Source organism: Serinus canaria, chromosome 14, assembly GCF_022539315.1.
Source record: "Serinus canaria isolate serCan28SL12 chromosome 14, serCan2020, whole genome shotgun sequence".
Classification (NCBI taxonomy): domain Eukaryota; kingdom Metazoa; phylum Chordata; class Aves; order Passeriformes; family Fringillidae; genus Serinus; species Serinus canaria.
In genome coordinates this window covers 12863309-12887014 of record NC_066328.1, presented here as the reverse complement: position 1 = coordinate 12887014, position 23706 = coordinate 12863309, and the positions used below count along the sequence as shown (strand labels likewise).

At 56.1% G+C, this 23706-nt stretch overlaps 1 protein-coding gene and 1 long non-coding RNA gene across 2 annotated transcripts; one reads left to right on the top strand and one right to left on the bottom strand.

Moving 5' to 3' along the window:
• Positions 1-893: 893 nt before the first annotated feature.
• LOC127060157 (uncharacterized) lies at positions 894-22186 on the bottom strand. The gene is made up of 3 exons (XR_007778827.1): positions 21533-22186; positions 2717-3037; positions 894-1457 (listed from the first exon to the last, which is right to left on the bottom strand). It is a non-coding gene; the product is annotated as an uncharacterized LOC127060157 (long non-coding RNA).
• MMD2 (monocyte to macrophage differentiation associated 2) lies at positions 13617-19176 on the top strand. The gene is made up of 6 exons (XM_009092081.4): positions 13617-13905; positions 14551-14711; positions 14790-14864; positions 15139-15240; positions 15525-15594; positions 16048-19176. The coding sequence occupies exons 1-6, from the start codon at positions 13729-13731 to the stop codon at positions 16252-16254; spliced, it is 792 nt and encodes a 263-aa protein (XP_009090329.2). The 5' UTR covers positions 13617-13728; the 3' UTR covers positions 16255-19176.
• Positions 22187-23706: the final 1520 nt, after the last annotated feature.

Below are 23706 nucleotides of genomic sequence, written 5' to 3'. Positions count from 1 at the left end.
CTCAGGTCTTTACAAGGTGGGGATGCACCAGGGATGGGAGAGGAAAGAAAAACAAGCAGGACTGGTGGGCAGAGTTGAGGAGAGCTGTGCAGGGAGGGGACACATCCCCGTGGGGCACAGGTGCTGTGGGCATGGACATCTCCACCCCCCAGCTTGGAGCAGCCCCTGTGATTCCCTGTCTGTCAGGTTTGGAGGCATTGCTGGGGCTGGAGCCATTCCCCAGCACGATGCTCCAGGCTTTGGTTGCCATAACAACTGGATTCAGGCTTCAAAAATAGTAACTTATTTTTCATTCAATTTGCCTTTTGCCCTCTGAGATGGATCTATTTTGGGATGGATGGTTTGCTTCAGGTGTCCCTTGGCAGCACCCTCAGCTGTGGGCTGGGGGCTTTGGGGATGGGGGTTATTTTGGTAAATGTGATTTATCATCCTTTCTTCTTCCTCTCCTCTCCCCTTCAGGCCCAGAGAACAGGTACAGCAGGGCACAAGAACCATGACATAGGCTCTGCCAGAGCTCATCATCTGGGGAAGGAATTTGAAAAAAAACCCTTCCTTGCTAAGTGGCAGAGCGTGGGAGAGGTTTTCAGAGATGATCTCACTCTGCATCTCAGCTTGGACCTGCCACTCTCAGCCAGGCCTTGGCTGTCCCAGATATCCTTCTGAAAATGGGGTTTATTTTGTTGCCACTCCTGGATCCTGCCTGGTCCCCACTGGTGTCTTCCATCCACAGTGGGAATCATGCAGGAAGGCTGAACCTGCTGCTGGCTCCTGGGGTGCTTCTGGTGTGCCTGGGGGACACCCCACAAAGCAGCTGCACCTGCAGCACCCCCTGAGGGACTGAGCTGCTTTTGGAAGGGCTTGCAGAGGGTGCCAGGGTTAATTCATGCCTTGAATGAAGGGATTCCTTCCTTTTGGTCTGCTTTGGCTTTTGGAAGAGCTGTGTGTGCTTGATTTCCCATGGAAGTGGCCATACAAGCACAGCCCTTCTCATTGGGATGTCCTCAGCTGTCCCCTTTTCAGCATTGCCACAGCTCCAGAAGGAGAGGTGCTGTTGGGTCACCAAGGCTCTGCTCCTCCAGGTGCTGCTGACCTCTCCTTTCTTATCCCTCTTCTACTGGCCTGAGGGTGCCTGCAGTCCCTGTGTCAAGGGTGACACCAATCTGCCCCCAGACAAGCCCTCATCACCTCTTGTATCCCCCCTCTGAGCTGTCCAACCTCGGATGTTCCTCGGGATGTCACCTCCTGTAGGAGCCTACTTGAGTGATGTAGAGGAGGGAGGAGTGAAGGCTTTGCCACGGTGATGGGCTGATTTTGGGGTCGTTAATCTTTGCCTTGCTGTCGTCCTGCTTTGTCCCCCTTCTCCAGAGCAGGGAGGGATGGTGGGGTGCTGGAGCTGTGCCCCCTCCCAGGGGCACCACGCAGCGATGGGGCTGAGGCAGAGCCACCCACCCCAGCCTCTGGAAAATAAAGGGAAAAAAAAAATCCTTAAAACCAAATAAATAAAAGCAAAGCCGAACAAACCAGCTCCTTGGGGATGGCGCTGCCCACGGGGTGGGCAGAGATGCTTCGGGGACCCTCGGGGGGGACCCAGCTGTGGGCAGCGGGGCCGGGGGGAGCAGGTGGGTACCGGGAGAAGCGTCTGACTGCCGGCACTCGGCGCTCTCCCCCTCCCCGATGCTTTAATCACATTTTCAATTCAAATCTGCTGCTATTTGATCCCCCGGGGGTGGCAGCGGGGAGGGTGGGGGATATTTTTAGCTGTGCTTAAAGCTGCCGGGGGGCGGAGGGAGATCGTGCAGGTTGCTGTGGCCGGGAAGAGTTGGAAGGGATTCCCCCCCACCCCCCTTTCCTTTTTTCCCTCCTCCTCCTCGTTGCACATCTGAGAGCGGCAGCGGGGCTGGCTCCCCCCTCCCAGAGGTCGCCTTTGTTTTGCCCGTGTCGCTTCTCCCGAGCAGCCGAGGGGGCGGGAGGGGGCCGGGGCCGGGCTGGGCTGTGCCGTGCCGGGCTGGGCTGGGCTGGACCGGCCGCCTCTTCTCCTCGTCGGCCGCCGGAGCTCGCCGAGTTGGTGCCGTTCCCCCGGGCGGCACTTTCCCCCCCGGCCCGGGGCTGAGCAGCCGCCGCTGCCCGGGACCCCCATGGCACCGCCGCGATGTTCGTGTCCCGGCTCCTGGATTTCCAGAAGACGCGCTACGCCAGGTAAATCCCCCGACCCCCGGTGCCCGCGGAGCCCCCGGACAGCCCCGACCCCTCCCCGGGCTCGGCTCGGCGGGGATGGAGCCCGAAAGGATCTTCGAAAGCTGCTGAGTGCCTCAGAGCACAGGGCAAGTCCGGGCTGGGCTTCGGCTACCTGCTTTTCTGCATCCCTAAAGGATTCTCAGCATCCTTGGGAGACTTCGCTGCCTTTCTCTGGGTCTAACTTCACCCCAGCTCTCCCGCTGCCGGGGGAGCAGGATGCTGCCTTCCCCAGAGACAGACCCTAGCGCTGGCTCCGACCCCCCCCCGGAGGGACCGATGTGATCCAGGGTCCCTCTGCCCCCCGGTGAAACCCCCTCGGGGTGGCTCTGCCAGCCTGGACCCGCAGGCTCAACAGGGTCCCCATGGGATGCACGGGCGGTGGATCCTTCTCTCCCTCCATGAAATCCCCAGGGAGCTTTTCCAGCAGCAGCCGGGACTTGTTTGGAAAGCTCAGGTGTAGCAGGAAACCTCCCGGTGTTACCTGTGCGGGGGGAAACCTGAGGATTGCTGAGCACAGGTCAGAGGGCACTTGGCCACACGCGCGGCTGCGGGATCAGATGTGGCCTTTAGGGGGGAGCTGGCAGGTGACACGGGGACAACGCCAGCCCGGGACGAGTCAGGTGGTGCACAGATGGGGACAGCAGGCTCCTGGGGTGCTCAGCTCTGCACCGAGGACAGGCTTTGCTCCCAGCTCCCTGGGACTGCGCTGGGGGTGTTTTTCTGCCTGTGTCGGGTCCCATGGGCTGGCACAGCTCCCGAGGGCACTGAGCTCTGTGCTGTCACTTCCAGACTCCCAGTGGTCCTGGTAGGGGTAGATACCAGAGAAAAACTTGTGTGAAAAGAAGTGGTGGTGGTGTTTCTCGCGTGCTCCAGGCAGGATGATCCCAGAGGGATGTTTGTCTGGGCTGGGTAAGGACAGGAGACCATCCTCTGACCCCCTCCAGCCACCAGCTCCTTTCCTTCCAGGTGTCCTGTGGCTAAAATCCATGTTTGCATCTCCAAAACCTGCCTGAAACGTGGCCACTTGCTCAAAGACCCTTTTGAGGCTGTAGCTGCCTCCTGATAACCTTTGCTTGTTGAAGAGGCAGGAGGCACCCAGCAGATCTGCACAATGTGCCTGGCACAAAACCCTGTGAAAAATGGAGAATTCAAGACTTTCACACCCCCACCCTCCCTCACTCTGCTGGCATGCAAAGGACAGAGCTGGGGGAAATGGAGCTGAGCAAAGCTCTGTACCCCCAGAGCAGGAGGAAAACCATACCTGACCCCATGGCAGGGGTGCAGAGGCTCTTTGGGAACTGGGCAGCAGATCAGGGGCTGCCCCACTGACATCAGTCTCCCCCAACAGAACTCATCTGCCAACCTGTTGCTTGATTTATCCTGAACCTGCACGCTCCAGCCTTGTGGTGGTGCTTTCTGGAGACAGCTTGCTCAGTGGGATGAGGCACTACAGGGATGGTGTCCACATGCAGGGCAGGGGCTGTGGGGCACGGGGAGGGGCAGATCCATAGGGAATTCTCCAGCTCTCACTGTGTGCCAGGGCTGGGTGAGGAGCAGCAGGAGATGGGAGCTCCCTTGGCTTTCACCCCAAGGAAGTCACCAGCACGTGATGCTAACCCAGGGCTTCCTGTATCATCACAGAGAACCTCTTAGCCCAGTGCTCAAAAATAACAGTGGGATAATCCCCTCCCTTCAGCTCTGCTCTCCATGGAAATGCTCTGCTGGGGCATATCCAAAAAGGAACCCTAAAGCTGCTCCTTCCTTTGTGCCAGGGATGCTCTTTCAGTGAGTTCTGAGGTGGGAATTGGGGCGAGCAGAAGCCAAGGGACTATGGTGGCATGGGTCCTTCAAGGCAGCAGAATCAAATCCTGTGTTCAGTTTTCACTACAGGAAAGGTGTTGGGGTGCTGGAGAAGGTCCAGAGAAGGATAATGGAGCACAAGTCTGATCAGGAGCAGCTGAGGGAGCTGTGGGAGGCTCAGCCTGGAGAAAAGGAGGCATGGGGGGACCCTCTCAGAGACCACAACTCCCTGACAGGAGGGTGCAGCCAGGTGGGGGTCACGCTCTGCTCCCAGGGAACAAGGGACAGGATAAGACAAAATGGGCTCAAGCTGCACCAGAGGAAGTTTAGATTGGATATTAGGAAAGATTAAAACAGGCTGCCTGGGGCAGTGGCTGAACCACCATTCCTGGAAGTTGTCAAAATGACATGTGGATGTGGCACCTGGGGAAGTGGTTTAGGGGTGAGCATGGCAGGGCTGGGCTCATGGTCAGGCTCCATCTTAGAGGTCTTGTCCAACCTTAACAATTCTATGATTCCATCTTGCAACATCTTTTCAGAGAGTGTGGCCTTGCTTATGGTGTTCCTTGAAAAAAAACCAAAAAAATATCAAAGTTTTCCTTGTGGAGGAAAAGCCTGGAACAGGCTTCATTTTTCATGTCATTTTATCTAATTTTGAGCCAGGACCAAGAAAGGAGGAACTTGGCCATTGATACACCCACCGAAAGGAATAAATAAAACACAGTGTGGTGATGAAAGACCTGTTGTGTGAGAACAAAGAGATGAAAAGCCGTGATCAATGTGGGAACGTTCTGTGAACTGCCAGGAGAAAACTCAGGGCTGGAGGAGCACCAGGCTGTCTCCAAATCCCTCCTGGCTGGGCTTGGGAGATGCAGAGCTTGAGCTGGGGCAGAGGGGAAGGAAGCAAAGGGAGGGGCTGCCACCGTGGTGGAGCAGGGTGCAGGCAGTGCCATTTGAGCACACTGTGGTTATAAATGACAAACTCGGTGGTTTCTCCTCTGCTCTGGGGCCTGGGAGGCTCTTCCATCACTCACACCCTGGGGAAATGGAGCTTCAAACTCACTTGCTGCAAGGCTTTCCCTGTCACTCACAACCCTGACAGGCAACATCCATCTCCTGCCCCACAGGCCAAGTGACACCAGCACAGCACAAAGAGTGAGCAGATGTGATTCCTCCTGCTTTATCCAGGCACCACAACGTTATTCCTCCCCCTCCACTCTTCCTCCCAGCTCACCAAAACTGTGCTGAGTCCTTCCCAGACCAACAACTCAGACCAAGCTGCATCTTTATCCCTGGGCTCATTGGTCAGGTTACACTGACCTGGTAACCAAACCCTCTTTGACCCTCACCAGCTTTGACCCTCTTTTGGCCCAGTTTTAACTCAAACATGGTCTGGTCCTTCCTGCCCACGTAGCTGCCACGGGGCTGAGTATCTCCCTGTGGGGACACTGAATGCTTCCCAGATCTTGGCCATCCAGAGCTGTAATTGGAAGGAAATGTGATTAATCAGGGAGCTGCTGTACCCAGCCAGCTTCAGCATCTCTGGAGCAGCCCTGGAGAGGGCTCTGCTGGGAGCTGCAGGGCACTGAATCATCCTCACAAACTGATAGCAGCTCCTTTGCTTTGTCCAGGGTAAAGGCTCTAAATCTTACTGGGTTTGCTTGGCTTGCCCTGCATGGGGTGACACAAAGAGAAATTTTCATGGGAAAATCCACATGAATGTCTCAGCCCAGGGGCTCTGTGGGGGTCTCTGCAGGTGCATGGTCCAGGCTTGTCCTCACCTCCCTGTGCCTGCAGTGCAGACATTGCCACCTCCTCACCAGCATGAGGGGATGGAGGTCTGAACTCTACTCTTGCTCAAACCCAAATCCTCTGAATTTGGGGAAAGGCAGCTGGGAAGATCTTACCTTCCTTGTTTCTCCCTGCACCTGTAATCATTGAGCAAGGAGACATTCATCAGCTATTCCAGCACCTCTGGCCAAGACAGGAAGAGGAGAACCAGCAGGAATAGGAGGAATAGGAAATGCTGGGGTGCTCAGACTCCAAACACAAGGAAACCAATGCCAGGCTGGCAGCCTGGACAGAGCAACCACATTGGGAAGACCTGTTCTCCATCGCTTTGCCATGAAAACATGAGCAGCCCTCTCCTGCTCCCACACACTCCAAGATGCTTTCCAAGAGCTCTGCTTCCCCCACAGCCCGTGTGGGATGGAGCAGTGAGAAGGGAAATGCTTTCAGTGTTGATTCCACATCCTGAAGCTCCTCCAGAGGCAGGGACTGCTCACCTTGCAAGCACCAGCCCCATCAAGAACTGTCAGTCTGTCCCCAAAATGCCTGGGAAAACCAGGATCAGCTGATATTACCCACCAATTCCATGCTGGTTGCTTTGTGGGGCCAGCTTGACCCAGGTACCCTCTAAAAATAGCACCAGTAGGAGTTACCTCATGTAGCTCAGGGTGCATAATGGGAGGCAGGTGCTTGGAAGGCAGCAAGCTCTCAGAGCAGCATTTTTGGTGGGATATCCACTCAAACTGCCCTGTTCCATCCTCTGCAAGGGCTGGAGCACCCAGCAGGGCAGGCTCAGGTGGGGAGCAGCACACTGGGTGGGCAAGCCAAGCCCCATGCCTTGTGCTTTTGGGGCAAGGACGGTCTCTTGGCTGCCTGGGAAACACATGATCTTCCCTCTCCTTCAGCTGGTGTTGGATGTCAGCCTGATGTGATTCTTTGGCACAGTTTGCTGTGTCCAGCTTCACGAGGGAGCAGCCAACACCACCCATGGGAAATTCAAGCTGGTGCCCAGCCCGGCAGGTCAGTGACTGTGAGAAATGGGGCTGTGCCAGGGCTGCCTCCCCTCCTCCTCCTCCTCCTCCTCCTCCCTTCCCACACCCCCAGCTCCACAGTGAGACAAAGCCATGCCAACAAGTACAACTCCCAAAGAGAGGAAGGGAAAAGAGCACAACTTATTCCAGCCCTTCACTCCTGAGGGGTGCCTGGCTGCAGCTGCAGGAGCTTTGCTGAGTGCCCAGAGGTGCTGCTGCCAGGGCTGGATCTGAGAAAGGCAGAGCAGACGTGGCCAAACACACAGATCAGGCCTCTCCAGGTGTGACAAACTCAACATTTTCATGCAGAGGGAGTCCAGAGGGGCTCTCTGTGATAACACTGAACCTCTCATGATAAGATGATAGCACAGGGGTCATATTCCTGGTGGATGAGTCAGAGACCACTGAGCTGAGCCAAGCAGGGCTGACCTTCAGGAGAATTTGGAGTCAGCCCTGTGCTCCTGTTTGAGTTTACAGCCCAGGTTTGCTGCTGTTGAGGAAAGGATTTAATGCAGAAAGAGATCATCAGGTCAGGGCAAGGGGGTGGCTGCTCTCTGTGCTGAGCAGCAGCAGCATTAGACACAGCCCTGCTCTCTGTTGTAAGCAATACTAATGGAAATCTTACTATCTGCCTGCTTGGCTGGTGAAATACACGATTTCCCTTCTGTGCCTTTGCTGTCCAGAGGCATTTGCTCTCTCACAGAATAATTTACAGATATGATTTGTACTCGAGCAGCATCTGGGAATCCCAAATGAGAGCCTGGCTGTGTCTCTCAGGCCATGCTGTGGGGAGGTTTTATGGACCTGGGACAGCTCACCTGCCCATGTGTTTCACAGCCACAGCCAGGGTTAGAGGCTGGGAAAGCTCCAGCCCTCAAACTATCCAAATCTTGTGCCAGCAGGCACAGGATCCAGTGGTCACACTCACTCCTTGGGCTGCTGCAGTTAAAGAGGCAGAGCCAGCTCAGGATTTATCCCACTGACTCCTTGCTGAAGGCAAGGCAGCAAGGAACATGCACAGTGACTTTCCAAACAAGAAATTAATGAATAATAGAGGATTTGCAGTTCTGGAAACAGCCCTTCCAACATTCACAAAACACCTGGGACATCAGAGTCATTTTTGTGACTAATCAGCTGTTGTTGGATGTCTCATGAGCACCAAATGAAACAAGAAGTCCCAGCTCAGAAAGTAATTTGGGAAACACTCACCAATCCCATCTGTTGCGAATAAACAAACAGCTCTGCTGTGGCTGCAGGGTCATGAATTACCTTGGAAGAGTTAGAGATAACATCCACACAGAGAGCTGGGGAGAAAAAGAATGATCCCTGCCCACAGGAGAGGAATATGGACAGTTAGCACCTTGTTGGGAATTGCTGCTGAGCTTCCACCACCAGCCAAGCCCTGCTGGGTGTGCGTGGGCTCTTGTGGCTGCAGAAATGGTCAGTGCCTGGCTTGGAGCCTCCCATGGTTGTCCCTGAGCAAGAGAGGAGTTGTGTATGCCCTTGGTATGTTCAGGGGAAGGGCAGCAGAGTCCCTCCTGCACCCTCTGAGGGTGTGACAGGGGGTTGTCTCCTCTGTCCCTTCTCAGGGGACACCTGTGCCTGTGGCTGAGAGCCAGGGACAGACAGACCTGGCTGAGCACAGGGCCCCTCTCTGGGAGCACCTCTGAGTCAGCAGCAGCCCTTGCCCATGGTTTCTCAGGGTGTGTAGTGCCAGGGCATGGTCCACAGCCAGCCCAGGGTGCTCACACACATCAGAGTGCTGGGAATCAGCAAAACTGGGATGGGAGCAATGAGGTGATGGGTGATGGTTTGATCTGCTGGCCCTTTTGACTCGCTTTGTGGAAGCAAGGCTTGCACCAGGATAATCTGGGTGGGTTACCCAGATTACTGGGTAGGGTTACCCAAATTCACCAGGATAATCTGGTGAATTTACCCAGGAGAAAGGTAGGGAAGTGCTGGCTTAGATAAAACCCCTTCCATTTCCTGCTCCCTACCCAAGCTGCCAGCTCCTTGTGCTAGGAAGTGTGACAAAAAGAAAACCCTGAATTGTCCTGCTCCATCAGCCCTGCTGCCCCTCTCCCACGGGATGGGAGTCACAGGAGGGACCCAAGGCCAGGCCTGGCCCAGGAGCTGCTTCCAGCCCAGCTTTGCCCAGCAGCAGAACCATATGTGAGCGTGGGAGCAGGCAGGCTCTGAGGGATGGGCATGCAAGGGAGGATCCAGCTCCCAGCAGGTGCCACCCGTGCCCGTGTGGGTGGCACTGCAGATGGCACTGCTGGGCAGTGTCTGCCTTGGTGGTTCTGCTTCCCACTGGAACACCCCCATCTCAATGGGTAGGAAGGAAAAGCAGGATTTCACAAACTCCTGGGCTGGACAAAGCAGTAAAGACTGGGGGTTCTCCTGGGCTCAAGGTGGGCTGTGGGGATTTCCTGGTGGTCCTGCACCTTGTGAACCCTGTGGTGCTGTGCTGAACACAAACAGCAGCCAGGCTCCACCAGCACACACAGCTCCCCAGGACTCAGCTAATCACCAACCACACAGGAGCTCAAGGGATTGAAGCCTCTTAGCAGGGATGCAGCTGGAGCATGAGCAGATTCCAGATCAGAGGCAGGGCACTTGCCAAGCCCCAGCTTACGGGGATGCCACCACAGCAGCTCCCACGTGAGCACGAGCCCCAGGAGCAAGCCCTGCCATCTGTGCTGGGTGTGCAGCCTCGGGGCTCTCAGAGCAAACCCAGGCCATGCACTGAAGAGTGAGAGGCCAGTCTGCCCTGCAGGGACACATCTGCTCCACCACTGACACCTCAGGCATCACACCATTTGTTCTCCCAAGGGGCAGCCCCAGCAGGACTTACCCCCACTGCTGAGCAACATCCAGCAAATCCTTCCCCAAGCCTTCCTCTCTGACCACCACCAGGATCTTCCTCTGTTGCTCTAAAAGCAGCTGTGACATCCAGGCACAAGAGGAAGGAGAAATCCTCTTGCTTTGCAGCCAGATCCCAAGAACTGCCCAGCAGGGAGAACAGCTTGGAAAAGCCCCAGCTCCTTGGGCAGGAGGGTGGATGCACAGCAAATCCATCCCCACAGGCTTTAGGCCAACTCCTGAGCAAGCCCAGCCCTTTTACAATCCATTTGCAGGTGAAACCTGTAGAGGTGAGCTGCTCTGGGGAATTTTGTGTCACCTGGAATGACCTTGGACTTGCTGACTGCTCCTTTGTCCCCGTGGCACCCAGCCCACAGTGCAGCCACACAGACACATGCACAGCCTGATTTATGGCAGGCCTGGGGAGGGCAGGTGTTGGAGCAGCTCTTCTCAAGGGCAGAAGCCCAGCTCACACCTCCCCATGCACATCTTTGTGTGATTTTACACCCTCCTCACATTATCCACCGCTGGCTCGCCTAAAGGATGGCAAAATTATCATCCTCACTTGGAGAGAGGGGAAAGGGAGTGAGAGGGACGTGAAGAGATGTGGCAGAGGCCAACCAGAGAGTTGTGCCAAAGGCAGGGCTAGATCCCACCTGTCCCAAATTGCAGCCTGGCTTGGGTCCCTTTTGGGGACAGCTTTCCTGCAAGTGTCCCATGGCTCTGCTTGAGTGAGTGTGGGGTGACCATGGAGTGATTCAGGTTCCCTTGGTGCCCTCAGCAGAGCTCAGAGCCCCACATGAGCCCTCCTGAGGAATAATTTAACTCTATCCCTTTCTTCCCTTCTTCCCACCCTGGCAAAGCGAGAGCCAGGCAGATCCGCACGATTTTGGAGGCTGGAATTTTGCTGGTGGATAAAAGTCTTTTAAAAACTCAGTAAAAACCCTAAAGCCACATTAAAAAAAAACCCCAACCCAAGAGAGTGGGAGAAAGAGCAGGAGAAAGGAGCAGGCCTGGGAAGGCAGCTCTGCACTTTGCCCAGGGACAAGGGGCTCATTGTTTCCCTGCCCAGAGCCTGCTGTACTGGCCCTTTTCAGACTCCCTCCCTGGGAAAGGGGCCAGGGCAAAGCAGGCACAAGCAGGGCAGGCAAAAACCCTGGGACTGCTGTGAATAGCCCCTGGTCAGACCCTCAGCCTCCCCCCCTTCATACAGCAGTTGCAGGAGCGTGCCAGGAGCAGCACCAGGAGGAGAAGGTGCCCGGGAACCCTTTGGTTCCCTGCTTCCCACACAGCATCCCTGGGACTGAACATGCTCCTGCTCCTGCCCTGCAGAGCCTTTGAGCTTCTCTGCTCTTGGATTTGCCATCCTGAAGCACCTGCTGAGCTGCACTGGAGCTCACACCCAGCGCTGTGTGAGCACCTGCTGGTGCCTTCCTGCACCCAAGGATCACAAGTGCTGTTTCCAAGTGTGTCCATCTGTCTGTCCAGGCTGGAGCAGGTTCTGCACACTGGTTTGGCAGCTGTCTGCAGGCTGGGAGTGCTGCAGGGCTCCCTGTGCCCTGCCCTGCATCCATGCCAGTGTGCACAGGGATGGCACGAGCTGGTCCATGGAGTCCCAGGAGAGCAGGGGAGGAAGTGACCTCTGCATCCCTGGGAAATAAGGTGCAGCCAGGGACTTGTCCTGCCTTGCCAGGAGATGTGCCAACACCAGCTGCTCCCATTTCTACTGAGGGAGGTGACCATGGAGTGGTTCAGGTTGTCTTGGTGCCCTCAGCAGAGCTCAGAGTCCCACATGAGCCCTCCTGAGGAAAAGTTTAACAATATCCCTTCCTTACTTTCTTCCCTTCTTCCCACCCTGGCAAAACAAGAGCACAGAGGACCACAGAAATGCACCAAAATAGCCCCAAAACACAATGCAGGTCCCAAAGTGGGGCTCAGGCTGACCTGCCAGGTCCCACATCCATGATGCTCCATTTCCCACCATCCACAGCACCATGCTTACTAGAAAGCAGGGCAGGAAAATAAGAGCAATCTACCCCCAAGTCCAAAAAACCCAAAAAGTTCCTCCTCAAGGCTGTTGTTCCTCTGGGAAAAGCAGGAGTTTGTGGTGCCCCACACCAGCACGGCTCTGGGCTGCAGGAACATAAATGCTCTCCAACCTTGTTACATGGACATGGCTTGGGTGGTCCTTCCCAGCTTCTCTACCCCTGTGCCAGAGCTAGGGAGGACATTTACACCCCAGGAAAACCTTCCCAAAGGGTCTGGGAGCCCCCCCAGCCCTGGGGAGGGGCTGTGGAATTGGTTCTGTGTTGCTGCTCTGAACAGCAGCAGCCAGAGCAGAGGGAAGATGGAGCAGGCTTTGTTAAAATCAATAAATCCAAGGAAAAGGCCTTGAACGTGTTTCCTCAGCAACTGTGACGTCATGAGGACGTCTGGCCTCCCCTCTTCCCCCTCCTCCTGATCATTAAAAAGGAAAATAAAGGGAAGCAGACAGTGGAGGGGAGCTGGGGACAGTCTCCTGGCAACGCTGGGGACAGTAACCTCCTCCTGCCAGGGGGACATGGCTCCAGCACAGGCAGCCCTGCCAGGCCTTGTGGCTGCAGTGGTGCCATGGGGAGGGCAGCCCTGGTGTCCCCAGGGTGGAGGTGACAGTGCTCAGGGCACAGCCCTGTCCCCAGGGATGCCCAGCTTCTTCCCAGCCCTGCTGAGCCCCCATTTGCCCCCTGTGAGTTCTGGTGAGCAGAGCTGTGGCAGCTTGGCCCCTCCATTCCCCCATCCTAATTCCAGACATTTTTTGGTGATGAGGACCATGAATCTCTTCCCACAGTGCCAGGGTCTGGCAGGAGGCAGGGCTGGGGACAGGGCCCCTCTGTGGGTTGTCACTGTCACCTGCTGGGGTGCCCCTCACCCCGCTGTGGTTGCACAATTCCCCCCACACCAAATCCGTGTCATTTGAGCCATTTAATCCATCCTGGCTCAGTTTTAACAGGCAGTGGCTCAGGCAGTGGGGCCAAGCTGGCGGGAGATGGCAGAGGAGTCCACACAGGTGTGGGTGGCTTGGGGACAGGGAGAGGGGACTTTTCCTGCCTTTCCAAGCATCATAACCTGAGGCATCACCCTGGGCCCAGCAGCAAGGTCTTGCCAGCCCCTGAGCCCCTTTGCTGGGCACAACTCAGCTGTGAAAGGCTGCAGATGGTGCTGGAGCTGGGGGCAAGCAGGGTCACAGAGCAATTAGCCCAGGTCCTGCCCTGCAGCTCAGCTCGGCCACCCTGACCTGAGCCACAGCAGGAAAAGTCCTAAAAACCCTGATTCTGAGGAGCAGGGAAGGAACCCTCTCCATTTCCCTGCTTCTCCTTCCCTTTGCTAAGGCTCCACTGCTGTCTCCTGCCAGAAGAGGGTGGTGGATGAGGCTGTGCTCAGAGCTGTTGTTTATGCACATTTAGTTTGTTGTTACACACTCAGGAATGAAGTGACACTGGTTTTTTTTTGTCTCTCTGTGTGTTGCTGCAGCAGGGGAAATCAATACATTCCTGTGAACACCAAGAGCAAGCTGATGCCTCCTAAGACTAAGAGAAACAGAAATAAAGGTGCAGGTTTCCAAGGAAGGGCAGCAGGATTTTCCCATGGCAATCTGTGTGGGGATGTGCAGCCCTGGGGGCAGGAGGGAGATGCAGAAGATGCCTTTGGTACCCAAAACCAAAGGCATTGCAGGGGTACCCATTTTGGAGCTGGCCATGCTGCTGTGACATGAAGGTGTCACCCCTGGATGGGTTGGGGTCCCACAGGTCTGCCCACTGCCCTGTGTTCCCTCTTTGTTGCTGGGGCTCTTCCCACCTCTGCCCACAGCCTCTGGCAGAGCTGGCTCCTGCCTTCTGCTCCCCAGGCAGCAGCAGCAGCTCCCAGGAGCTGCTTCAGCCTCAGCCGTGGCTGAGCAAGACCTGGGGACAGCCAGATGGACAAGCTGTGCTCTGGTGTCCCTTCTGCAGGGCAGCTGGAGCAGAGCTGAGCCATGGTAGGGCTGCAGGCCCTGTGCAGGCCCCTCCAGAAGGGTTTTGCTCCATCCCTGTCCCCTGAGCGTGGTTCTCTCCCCACTTCTCTCTGCAGGTTCATGAATCACCGTGTCCCGTCCAACTGCAGGTACCAGCCCACGGAATATGAGCACGCAGCCAACTGTGCCACCCACGCTGTGAGTCCCTGGCACTGTCCCTGGGAGAGGGAGGGTGGTGCTCATCCCTCTGGGGATCCACTGAGGAACATCAAGGGATGCCCAAAAACATCTTTGTTCAGCCCTGGGGCAGACACTGAGAGTCTGAGGGCTGTGGTGAGGCAGATGTGCTCCTGGGGATTGGGATGCTCTCCCTCCTCCTGCCCTGGGAAGTTGATTTTCATCTCCCTTGCTCTCCCCCACTGTGGCTCCGTGACCCTGGGGAAGCTGGCTGTGGGCTTGGTGGGGCAGGAGTATTTTCAGAGCTCCCTGAAAATGGATTGTTTCACAGCAAGAGCTGTGACAGGTGCCCATGGGGCTGCCTGTTTAGCAATGGGAGGGACCTCTCCCCCCACCAGGGTTTCTTTTGGGAGTTGACAGTTCCCAGTCTGAGTCCTGGGAGATGACTCAGAGACAGTCATCCTCCTTGTGCCTTCCTTCTCCTCCTCCCTACCTTCTGGACAAACTATTTTGGAGCTGCACCACGCAGAGAGGGACCCTGCCTGCCCCTTAGGGGTGGTAGCTTTGACCAGAAGCTAAAGAAACACCTAAAAGGAGAAGTGGAGGCTCTGTTGTAGCTGCTCAATGGAAATGTAGAATCAACAGCAGGTTTGCTTCCCCTTCCAGTTCTGGATCCTGCCCAGCATCCTCGGCAGCTCCATCCTCTACATCCTCTCTGATGACCAGTGGGAAACCATCTCAGCCTGGATCTATGGCTTTGGCTTGTCCAGCCTCTTCATTGTCTCCACCATCTTCCACACCATCTCCTGGAAGAAGAGGCATCTCAGGTACCATCCCTGATTGCTTGGGAAGGGGAAGAGGGTCCAGATGCCCCCAGTGCTGTGACCCATCTGTCTGTCCTGCAGGACTGTGGAGCACTGCCTACACATGTTTGACAGGATGGTGATCTACTTCTTCATCGCCGCCTCCTACGCTCCCTGGTGAGTTGCTGGTGGCTGGGGGTCTTCACCTGGCCCCACTGAAGGGGAAAAGATCACCCTGGTTCCAACAAAAAGAGTTTTCCTCTCTGGCTTTGCTCCTTCTTGAGGTTGTACCTCAACCCCTTTCCACAAAACCTTCACATCCAATGGATTCCAGCCTCTTGAAGTTACAAGCTGGGAAGACCCCGTGGTGGGACAGCCACGGGGGTGAGGGGCTGAGCCCAGTCCGGGGTGCTGCCCTTGACCCACCTCACCACAGCCCTGGGTCTTGCAGGTTGAACCTGCGGGAGCTGGGTCCCTGGGCCTCCCACATGCGCTGGATCATCTGGATCATGGCATCCATTGGCACCGTCTACGTGTTCTTCTTCCACGAGCGGTGAGTGCCTGCGCCCCCTGAGCCCGTGGGTGTGTGGGACCAGGCCACTGAGCAGGGACTGCTGCCGTGAGTTCCTTCCTCCACGTGGTGGCACCAAATAAAAAGCCAAGAGCCCCAGACGTCACCCTGAAGTGCCAGGTCCCCAGTCAGGCTGCACATGAGGACGTGGGACCTGCTGTGATGGCACTGCCACCCCTTTCCCTGTAGCACTGCTGGGGAAATGTCAAGCATAGAGCTCAGCCTCCCGCTGTCCCTGCTCCAAGCTGCCTCTCTGTCTGCTGCAGGTACAAGCTGGTGGAGCTGGTGTGCTACGTTATCATGGGCTTCTTCCCCGCCTTGGTCATCCTCTCCATGGTAAGCCCTGCTGGGAAGCACTTGGGCCCAGCATGAGGGACAAATCCCAGGAGGGATTTGAAAACTCAGAACAATTTGTCTCCTGTGGGCTGGTGCAGTCTCCAGGCTGTGAGAGGGATAAAGCCATCCCTGATATGAGTGGCTCCCCTCGGTTTCGCAGGTGCTTTGGGTGCCCGGCAGGCACCATGTGCCTCTCTCCCAGATCTCCTTCCTGGGCTCTGTTGGTTGAAAATTGTAGGATCACAGAATCATAGAATGGTCTGGAAGGGACCTTAGAGATCTTCTAGTTCCATTTCTCCCCAGGCTGCTGGGTCCCTGCTGCCTTGCTGGAGGGGAGGGTGTAGCAGAAGGCAGAGAAGCCCAGAGCTGCAGCTGGACACCACTTCTGGTCTCAGTGGGGTGGTGGGGAGAGGGCAGACTCCCTTGGCCTCACTGAGCATTGCCTGCTCCCAGCCCAACAGGGACGGCCTCCTGGAGCTGGTGGCCGGTGGCTTCTTCTACTGCCTGGGCATGGTGTTCTTCAAAAGCGACGGGCGCATCCCCTTCGCCCACGCCATCTGGCACCTCTTCGTGGCCATGGGAGCTGGCATCCACTACTATGCCATCTGGAGGTACCTCTACCAGCCTGGGGCACTGGACACCAAAACCTCCCCCCGGTAGAAGCCTTAGAGACATTGTTTGTGCCACCTGGCACGTGGGGACACAGAGGGCACTGGTGACAGCCTGCGCCGTGGGCTCGCCCAAACCAACCCCTCGCCCTGTGGACAGCAGCTCTTGGTGCCCTTCCCGCACAGACAGGAGAGCCTGGAGGTTCATTTTAAATATTTTTCATTTTTAACCTCGGGAACTGTTTATTTTTTTAGGCAAAGGTTTCAGAACACAGTGACTGGCTGGGCTGTGGGTGGTAGGAGTGACCACTCACTGGAGCTTCGCTCACTCACCTGGTCTTGACCATCCCATGGGACTGGGAACCTTGCTCCCACATGCCCCCGGCTATGACACCCTGGGTTTGGCTCCTGGAGTCCCTAGAGTGTGCTACTGAGGGGACTGGAGGAGTCAGGATGAGGAGAGAGAGCCAGTGGTGGAGAGGGATGTGGTGACACCCCTGCACCACCTGGTCTGGCTCCTAAACCTTCCTGAGTCCTGTCAGCACTAACAGCTCCATCCCAAGCCCTTGAGGGGATGGTCCACACTCAACAAGCCTTACAAGAGATTGAAACTTGAATCTCTCCCGGGGCATCCCAGTCCCTGAGCACTGGGAAACCCTTTCTCTAAGCCAATATGAAGTGCACAACTCATCCATACATCCCTGGGATCCCCTGTGGACATTTTCTCCCTGGAGTGCTTGGTTTTCCTCTCCAGCCTGGTGCCAGTGGCAGCCTGAAGCACGGCCCTGCTCCCAGGCCCTGCTGCACGTGTGCCTTCAGCAGGGAGCAGAGGGGGATCCAGCTCCTGGCATCTCCCTGACTGGGGTCAGCCCAGGGGAGTCCCTTTCTCCTCAAGGGAGGGAAGAAAACCTCCTTGGACTGGGATCACGGGGCCACCTGCCTTCTCTGCTCCCATTTTGCTGATGAACCTATTGCTCATCAGATTTAATTCCACTTTTGGAAAGATTTCTGGCGTTCCCAGGATTGCTGCAGGGCAGGAATGCATCCACACGAAGCCTGGGTGTGAGCTGTGATGGAGAGATCCCAGGGATGCTCAGTTTTCAGATGCCTAACCGTGGCCACACAGTGCTAGCCCAGGGACATGGAACATCTGACCAGCTGCTGGGAGCAGCAGAATGGCAAAACCACACCTGATCCTGCTCCCCAAACACCCTGGCAGAGCTGCTGGAGCCAGGAGGGTGTGGTGTGTGCTGGGCTGTGCCTGCACCTTCCCCATCAGCCCCAAAGGAATCAATTGCCCATCACCTCCTTTTGGCCTTTGATTAATCACAGCCGCAGCCTCTGCCATGGTGTGGCAAGTGAAGGAGATTTATGGCCACCATCCCATGTCTCCTGTTTCTCCAGCAGCATTCCAGGGAGCTGAGCAGAGCTTAGGGCCCCCCAGCCTGTGGCACCCCAGGAGTGGCTCTCCAGGGCTGTGCCACTGTGCAGCAAATACCAAAGAGGAAACATCTGGATACTCACCCCCTCCTGACGTGGTGCCTGTGGTCATCAGGCTGGCAAAAATATCTGCTGGGTTTTCACTTCCACAGGCAGGAGGTTCCTGTAAAAGGCTCTGGGAGCTGTCCCTGGCATCCCAGCCTGGCATGGGGCTGCTGGGGGTCTGTGCCCAGGGCACCCCAAAGCATCCTTTGGGCTGGGGCTGATGGGTGGTCTTAGGGATGGGGGTGAAGGAGCTGGTGTGAGCCCAGGCTCTGCTGCTGCTCTGCCCAGCCCTGGCCCTGTCACCTGCTGCAGGTGGAGAGGTGGAAAAGGGTGAGCTGTGAGTAAGCAGCAGTTTATGGAGCATATCCAGGGTTGGAATAGCAGGATACAGAGGTCCCAGAATGGGAGATGCCATATTTTCTCTCTGACAAGTCATTACCCTTCTCTGTGCCTCAGTTTCCCCATCTGTAAAATGGGGGTGAAGACCCTGACCTACCTCAGGGCTCATGTGAGGACCCCATAAGCACTTGGAGGGCAGCCAGAGCTGCACAAACACCTGCTTCAATTTTCCCTGTCTCTGGGGGAGCAGCTTCCCAGAGCCACCCTGGGGCACGGTGACAACTTCAGCTCTCCTCCCCCTCTGTCCCCAAACACCACAGGGAGCCACCCTGGGGTCAGGCCAGGCAAACAGCACTCCCAGCCCCAGGAAATGTCCCCTGGCAGGGCTGAGGATGCCCAGGGACCACCACCCTGCTTTGCCCTGTTTCACCCCAAGGGATTTATCTCAGAAACTGTTTTGCCATTTGCGGTCTTTTGGCCCTAAATCTGTCCCAAGGGCTCCCGAGGCACAGGGAGGTGCCAGCAGGACCTTTCTGAGGCTGCTTCATCTCAGTCTCCTGCTGAAAATCCAGGGCAGGACACCCAGGCAGGAGTGGATGGCCAGGCTCTGTCAGGAACATTGCCACCCTGCCTTCAGCCTGGATTTGCAGTGTGGGTTTCTCTGTAAGTGAGGGGCTCCCCCTCTCCCCTTGCTCCTAAATCCTCCCCTTGCAAAGCATGGGGGACACAGAGCAAGTTCTTGGATTGTCCTCCTATTTTATACTAATTTTAAATGACTCCTAACATTCAGGATGTTTGTGGAGGAGGGCTCGAGGGATCTTTTTAGCATCTCATGTTTTTCACCATCCATCCTTGTTCAATCAGTATTTTATATTTAACACAGTATTGGGTCAAAAACAAACAAATGTAAGGAAGATAACGCTAGTGGATGTTGTTTCCTGTGGAGTAGGATCGAAATAAAAACTCAAGATACCTCACTCTGGCCTGCTTGTTAAATCAAAATTAGTTCCCCTGCAGCATCTGGAAATAAACTCATTTTCTGTCTGACTCATCCCACGTGGCTTTGGTCCCTGCTGAGGAGAGGAGCCACTCAACCAACTGCAGGGCACTGGGATGCTGAGCACTGACTCACCTTGGTGCAGGGATGGCACTGCCAGCTGCTGAGCAAACCAACAAACAAACAAATCAGTGAGTTTGCTGGCAGTGCCCTGGTGCCCAGAGGTGCTGGCTGAAGACTCCTCAGCATCTCACCATGGCAGCTTCAGCACAGCCTGCTCCAGCCCTGCCATTTCCCCTCCTCCTGGCTGAGTCAGAGCTTGAGGTGTGGAGGGAGCCCCAGGGCTGGCACTGAGGGGCATGAAGGATGCCAGAGCCACGGAGGAGGAGAAAATCTGTGGCAGACTGGGCAGGGGGTAAGCACAGCTCCCTGCTGACCCCACAGGGGAAGCCCACCACCCCACCAGCCTCTCCTGTGGGCACTGGCTCCTCTTGGAGGGGGGAGAATTTGTCCCTGAGCTGGAGCTGCCTGGCCTGGGCTCTGCACAAGCACTGTCTGCCCTCTCTGCCATAATTACACTGCTGCATTCCCCCAGGCTGCCGTGCTCAGCAGCTTTCCCAGAAAGCCAGGGAGGGTTCCCTGCTTCCAGGGGCAGCTGAACTCACCCCCAAACCTGACCCACAACTTCCACCTCACCCATCATTCCTGTGCTGCTGGCAATTGGGCTGGACTGGGAGGCCTCCTGACTTTGCTTTGCTTTGGTGCTGTCGTTCCCAGAGGGTGTCTGGGTGGCAGAATTGCTTTCCCACCCAGAGCACCCCTGGACAGGGAAACTCCCCTTTACCAAAAGGAGACATTTTCACCAAGGGAAGCAGAGAGTCAGTGACCATCTCAACCTGGCCCACTGCCAGTGCAGCAATGATCCATCCCTTACCCCTTTCAGGCACAGCCTGTGTGCACCCTCAGCGGTCTCCAGGTCAGCTCTGGAGCTGGTTTGATAAAACCTGTTTGGCCAAAGCTAGCCTGTGCAGCTGAGGTGCTGCTGCCTGCAGAGCCCTGCCTGGCTTGCTCCTGGCATTTTCACAGAATCCTAGAAAGGCTTGGGTTGGAAGGAACCTTAAAGCTCATCTTGTTCCAACCCCTGCCATGGGCAAGGACACCTTCCTCTAGACCAAGGTGATCAAAGCCACTTCCAACCCAGCCTGGAACACTTCCAGGGATGGGGCAACCACAGCTTCTCTGGGCAACCTGTGACAGGGCCTCACCACCCTCACAGGCAAGAATTTATTCCCAGTATTCCATCTAACCCTGCCCTCTATCAGTGGGAATGCATTCCCCTTTGTCCTGTCACTCCATGCCCAAAGTCCCTCTCCATCTCTTTTGGAGCCCCTTCAGGCACTGGAAGGGGCCCTAAGGTCTCCCGGGAGCCTTCTCCTCCATCCTGTTCATCCCCAGCTCGCTCAGCCTGGCTCCATAGGAGAGGTGCTCCAGCCCTTGGAACATCTTTGCAGCCTCACTCCAACAGCTCCACGTCTGTCTGTGCTGCAGACCCCAGCACTGCATGCAGCGCCCCAGGTGGGGTCTCAGAGAGTGGGGCAGAACCCCCTTCCCATATCCCGACCCTTCCCACAACCTGACCCTTTCAGAGCCCCGACCCTTTCCCAAATCCCGACCCCTCCTAAATCCTGACCTTTCCCACATCCCGACCCTTCCCCAGATTCCGGCGCTCCGCTCCCGTGCCGGTGGCAGTGCCGGTGGCGGCCGCGGGGGGGCGCCGCAGCCGCGGTCGCTCCGCCCCGGCGGGACGGGACCGGCCCGAGGTCCCCGCGCAGCCCCGGCGGCTCCGGGCGCTGCCGCCGCCGGGGTCGCGCCGAGCCTGCCCCGCTCCGACGGTGAGTACCGAGGCCGCGGGGCGCGGGGGGCGAAGGCGGACCCTACCCCAGGGACCCCCCCTTTCCCGGGGGGCAAATCCCCGCTGTTGCGCCCCAGGACACCCTCGCTGCGCCGGGCTGCAGCGTTTGTTTCTCGTCCCCTGGGAAGCGGAGGCGGGAGGAGCGCGGCGCTCGGGGCTTGTCCGGTTGCCGTGGGAGACCCGCGCTGCCCGCGGAGCCGCACCGGGCACGGCCGGCGGGAGGGCTGCGCCGGGAACCGCAGCGTCCGAGGGTCCCTGTCCCATGGCCGGGCACACGGGGAGCCATCCCCACACCGCCTGTTCCTGCGCGTCCGTGTCCCATCGCACATCCCTTGGGATCATCCCCGTTCCATCCCCCTCGGGCTCCTTCTCCCCACTGAACTCTCCTTGGAATCCGTATCCCCATTCCGTATCCCTCAGGATCCGTCTCCCCGCTGCACGCTCCTTGGGATCCTTCTCCCAGTCGCATGCCCCTTGGGCTTCCTCTGCCCCTTGCACACTCCCTGGGATCCCGCTCCCCATTCCACACCCCTCGGGATCCTTGTCCACTTGCACAACCCTTGGGGTCCCACTGCTATCCCACACTCGCCATGTCACCTGTATTCAGCTGCCTGCCACTGTGGTGGCATCCCAGGCCGTGGCAGGGAGGTGCTGAGATGATCTGTGTCCCTGTGAGGCTGGAGCAGTTTCATGCTGAGTTGTAACTTTAGCAGAGAAAACTCAGGGGAGTTTGTTACTTGCTTGGGAAGTGCTTATTTTCAGCTCTCTCCAGGACCAGTTAATTATCACTGGAAAAAAAAAATATTGCTAAGGTCTTATAATTAGGCAGCCTACACAGACTGTGGAGCTCGGGAGGCAGCAGAAAGCAAATGCTTTTTGTGCCGGGTTTCTGGGGTGTGTGAATAGAGCTGCCCGGGCAGAGGGCTGGCATTTGCACTGCTGCATTACCGGAGAGCTGGTGCACGTTGGCGGCTCAAAAGACCCTGTAAAATAATTACAGGGAGAAAAAAAAAAAAACACCAAGAAAAGAAAACCTGCTAAAAGGACTCCTGTTGTCCTTGTGGAATCAGGTCCTAGACTGTAACAATGTTTGTGGAGCGATAGGTGCCTTTGGGGCAAGCTGTTGGTGTTTGCGAGGCTGTTTTCCATCCTGTTGGAACAGTCCCGGGGCCGCGGGGTCCGGGCTACTGCAGGGTGCCTGCTGCTAATAATAACGTGGTAAGGAGTTTACCCGCCCTGATCCGGCTAAAGACGGCACTGAGAGAGCCACGGACATCATCAGCCTCCGGTCTGCCCCTAGATTAGGTGGATAAAACTCGCACAAGGAAAGGCCGGGCTCTGGACCGGAGGCTTGATCCCGAAAGGAAGGGACTGGGGGCTCCGGCCAGAGCCGAGGGGTTTGGGCTTTGCTGTGGGGATGGCATCTGCAGGGGGGCAGGATTTGGAGCCGAGGAGAGCACGTCAAAGCCACCAGGGCGTTCTCATTTCCTTTGCTCTCCGAGTTCTAATTTGTTCCACATTGCAGCGCCGGAGCGGCCTCTCCCTCCACTTGCAGCATCCAGGCTGCGGTCATTGCCGTTAGTCCGGGGCTGCCACTCCAGCGGTTTCCATTTGAAAAAAAAAAAAAAAAAGGCAGAAAAAGAAAATAAAAGAAAAATTTCAAACAAAGATCTGAGGAAACAGCTTTTCTGGTTCCTATTCTGGGGTGGTTATAGCTGAAATCTCACCACCCATCCGTGTGCTGGGATGAGCCCCGGGGAAATTCCAGATGATTAAAAAGTGTTTTAATGGAGTTGTTGCTCTTCCCAAAAGGGAATAAGATGACCTGGTAGCTACAGGTTGATTGGCTTGATAGCATCCCCCCAGGGAGAAGAGGGAGAAACCTGGCTCGGGCTTCAATTGATTAAAGACTTCAACACCAGGAATAAATTCCTGCCATCCAACGTGGCTGTATGGAAAATAACTCCTGGCAAGAAATGATTTCAGTCTCCAACATGAGAGGTGACTCTCTGGCTGTAATACACTTCTGAGAAGCAGTTGAGTTACGGGAGGTGATATTCTTGTAAAAATCTGCACTTTCCGGTATTAAAAAAGTCAATCCAGTCCAGTATTTAGAGCTGACATTGCACAGTGTCAAGAAAGCTGGTATTAAATAAACGTGATCCATTTCCAAGGCAGTTATCAGGGAGATTATCACTGCTGGGCACTGCTAGCTGGTAACGTGGACTTGGTGTTTTTATCACTAATCTGGAAGAAAGGAGATGGAAATGATTTCTGGAAAAACCTGGATCTGACCCAGAGCAGCTGAGTGTTAATGGTTTGCACAAATCCGGGTGGTAAGCTGAGTGAGAGAAAGGCATCCTGACTGGAGCAGAATGGAACATGGAAATCTTTTACACCCAAAAATAATAACTGTGGCTGTACGTGGTTTCCTGTCCCTAATCTGGATGGTAAATTTTCAGCTGGAGCTGCTTGCAGATGCTGGGAGAGGCAGCACAGGGGCTCACCAGGCTGCACTTTGGGGGATGGCTGTCTGTCTGTCCCCATTTCTGCACGAGAATTGAAAATTTTCAGGTTAATGTGAAATTTGGCTCTGGGGAAAAAAAATAGCAGTTATTTGCATTTCTGGTCAGAACCAAATTTGGGTTTATGGCAAATCCAAACTTTCCTTCTCATCAGAGATGTGGAGTCTGAGGGGAAGGGACTGAGGGGCTGCAGAAAGGGTCTTACAGGTGGAGAGGAGGGAGCCATCCACTGAATCCACTCATAAA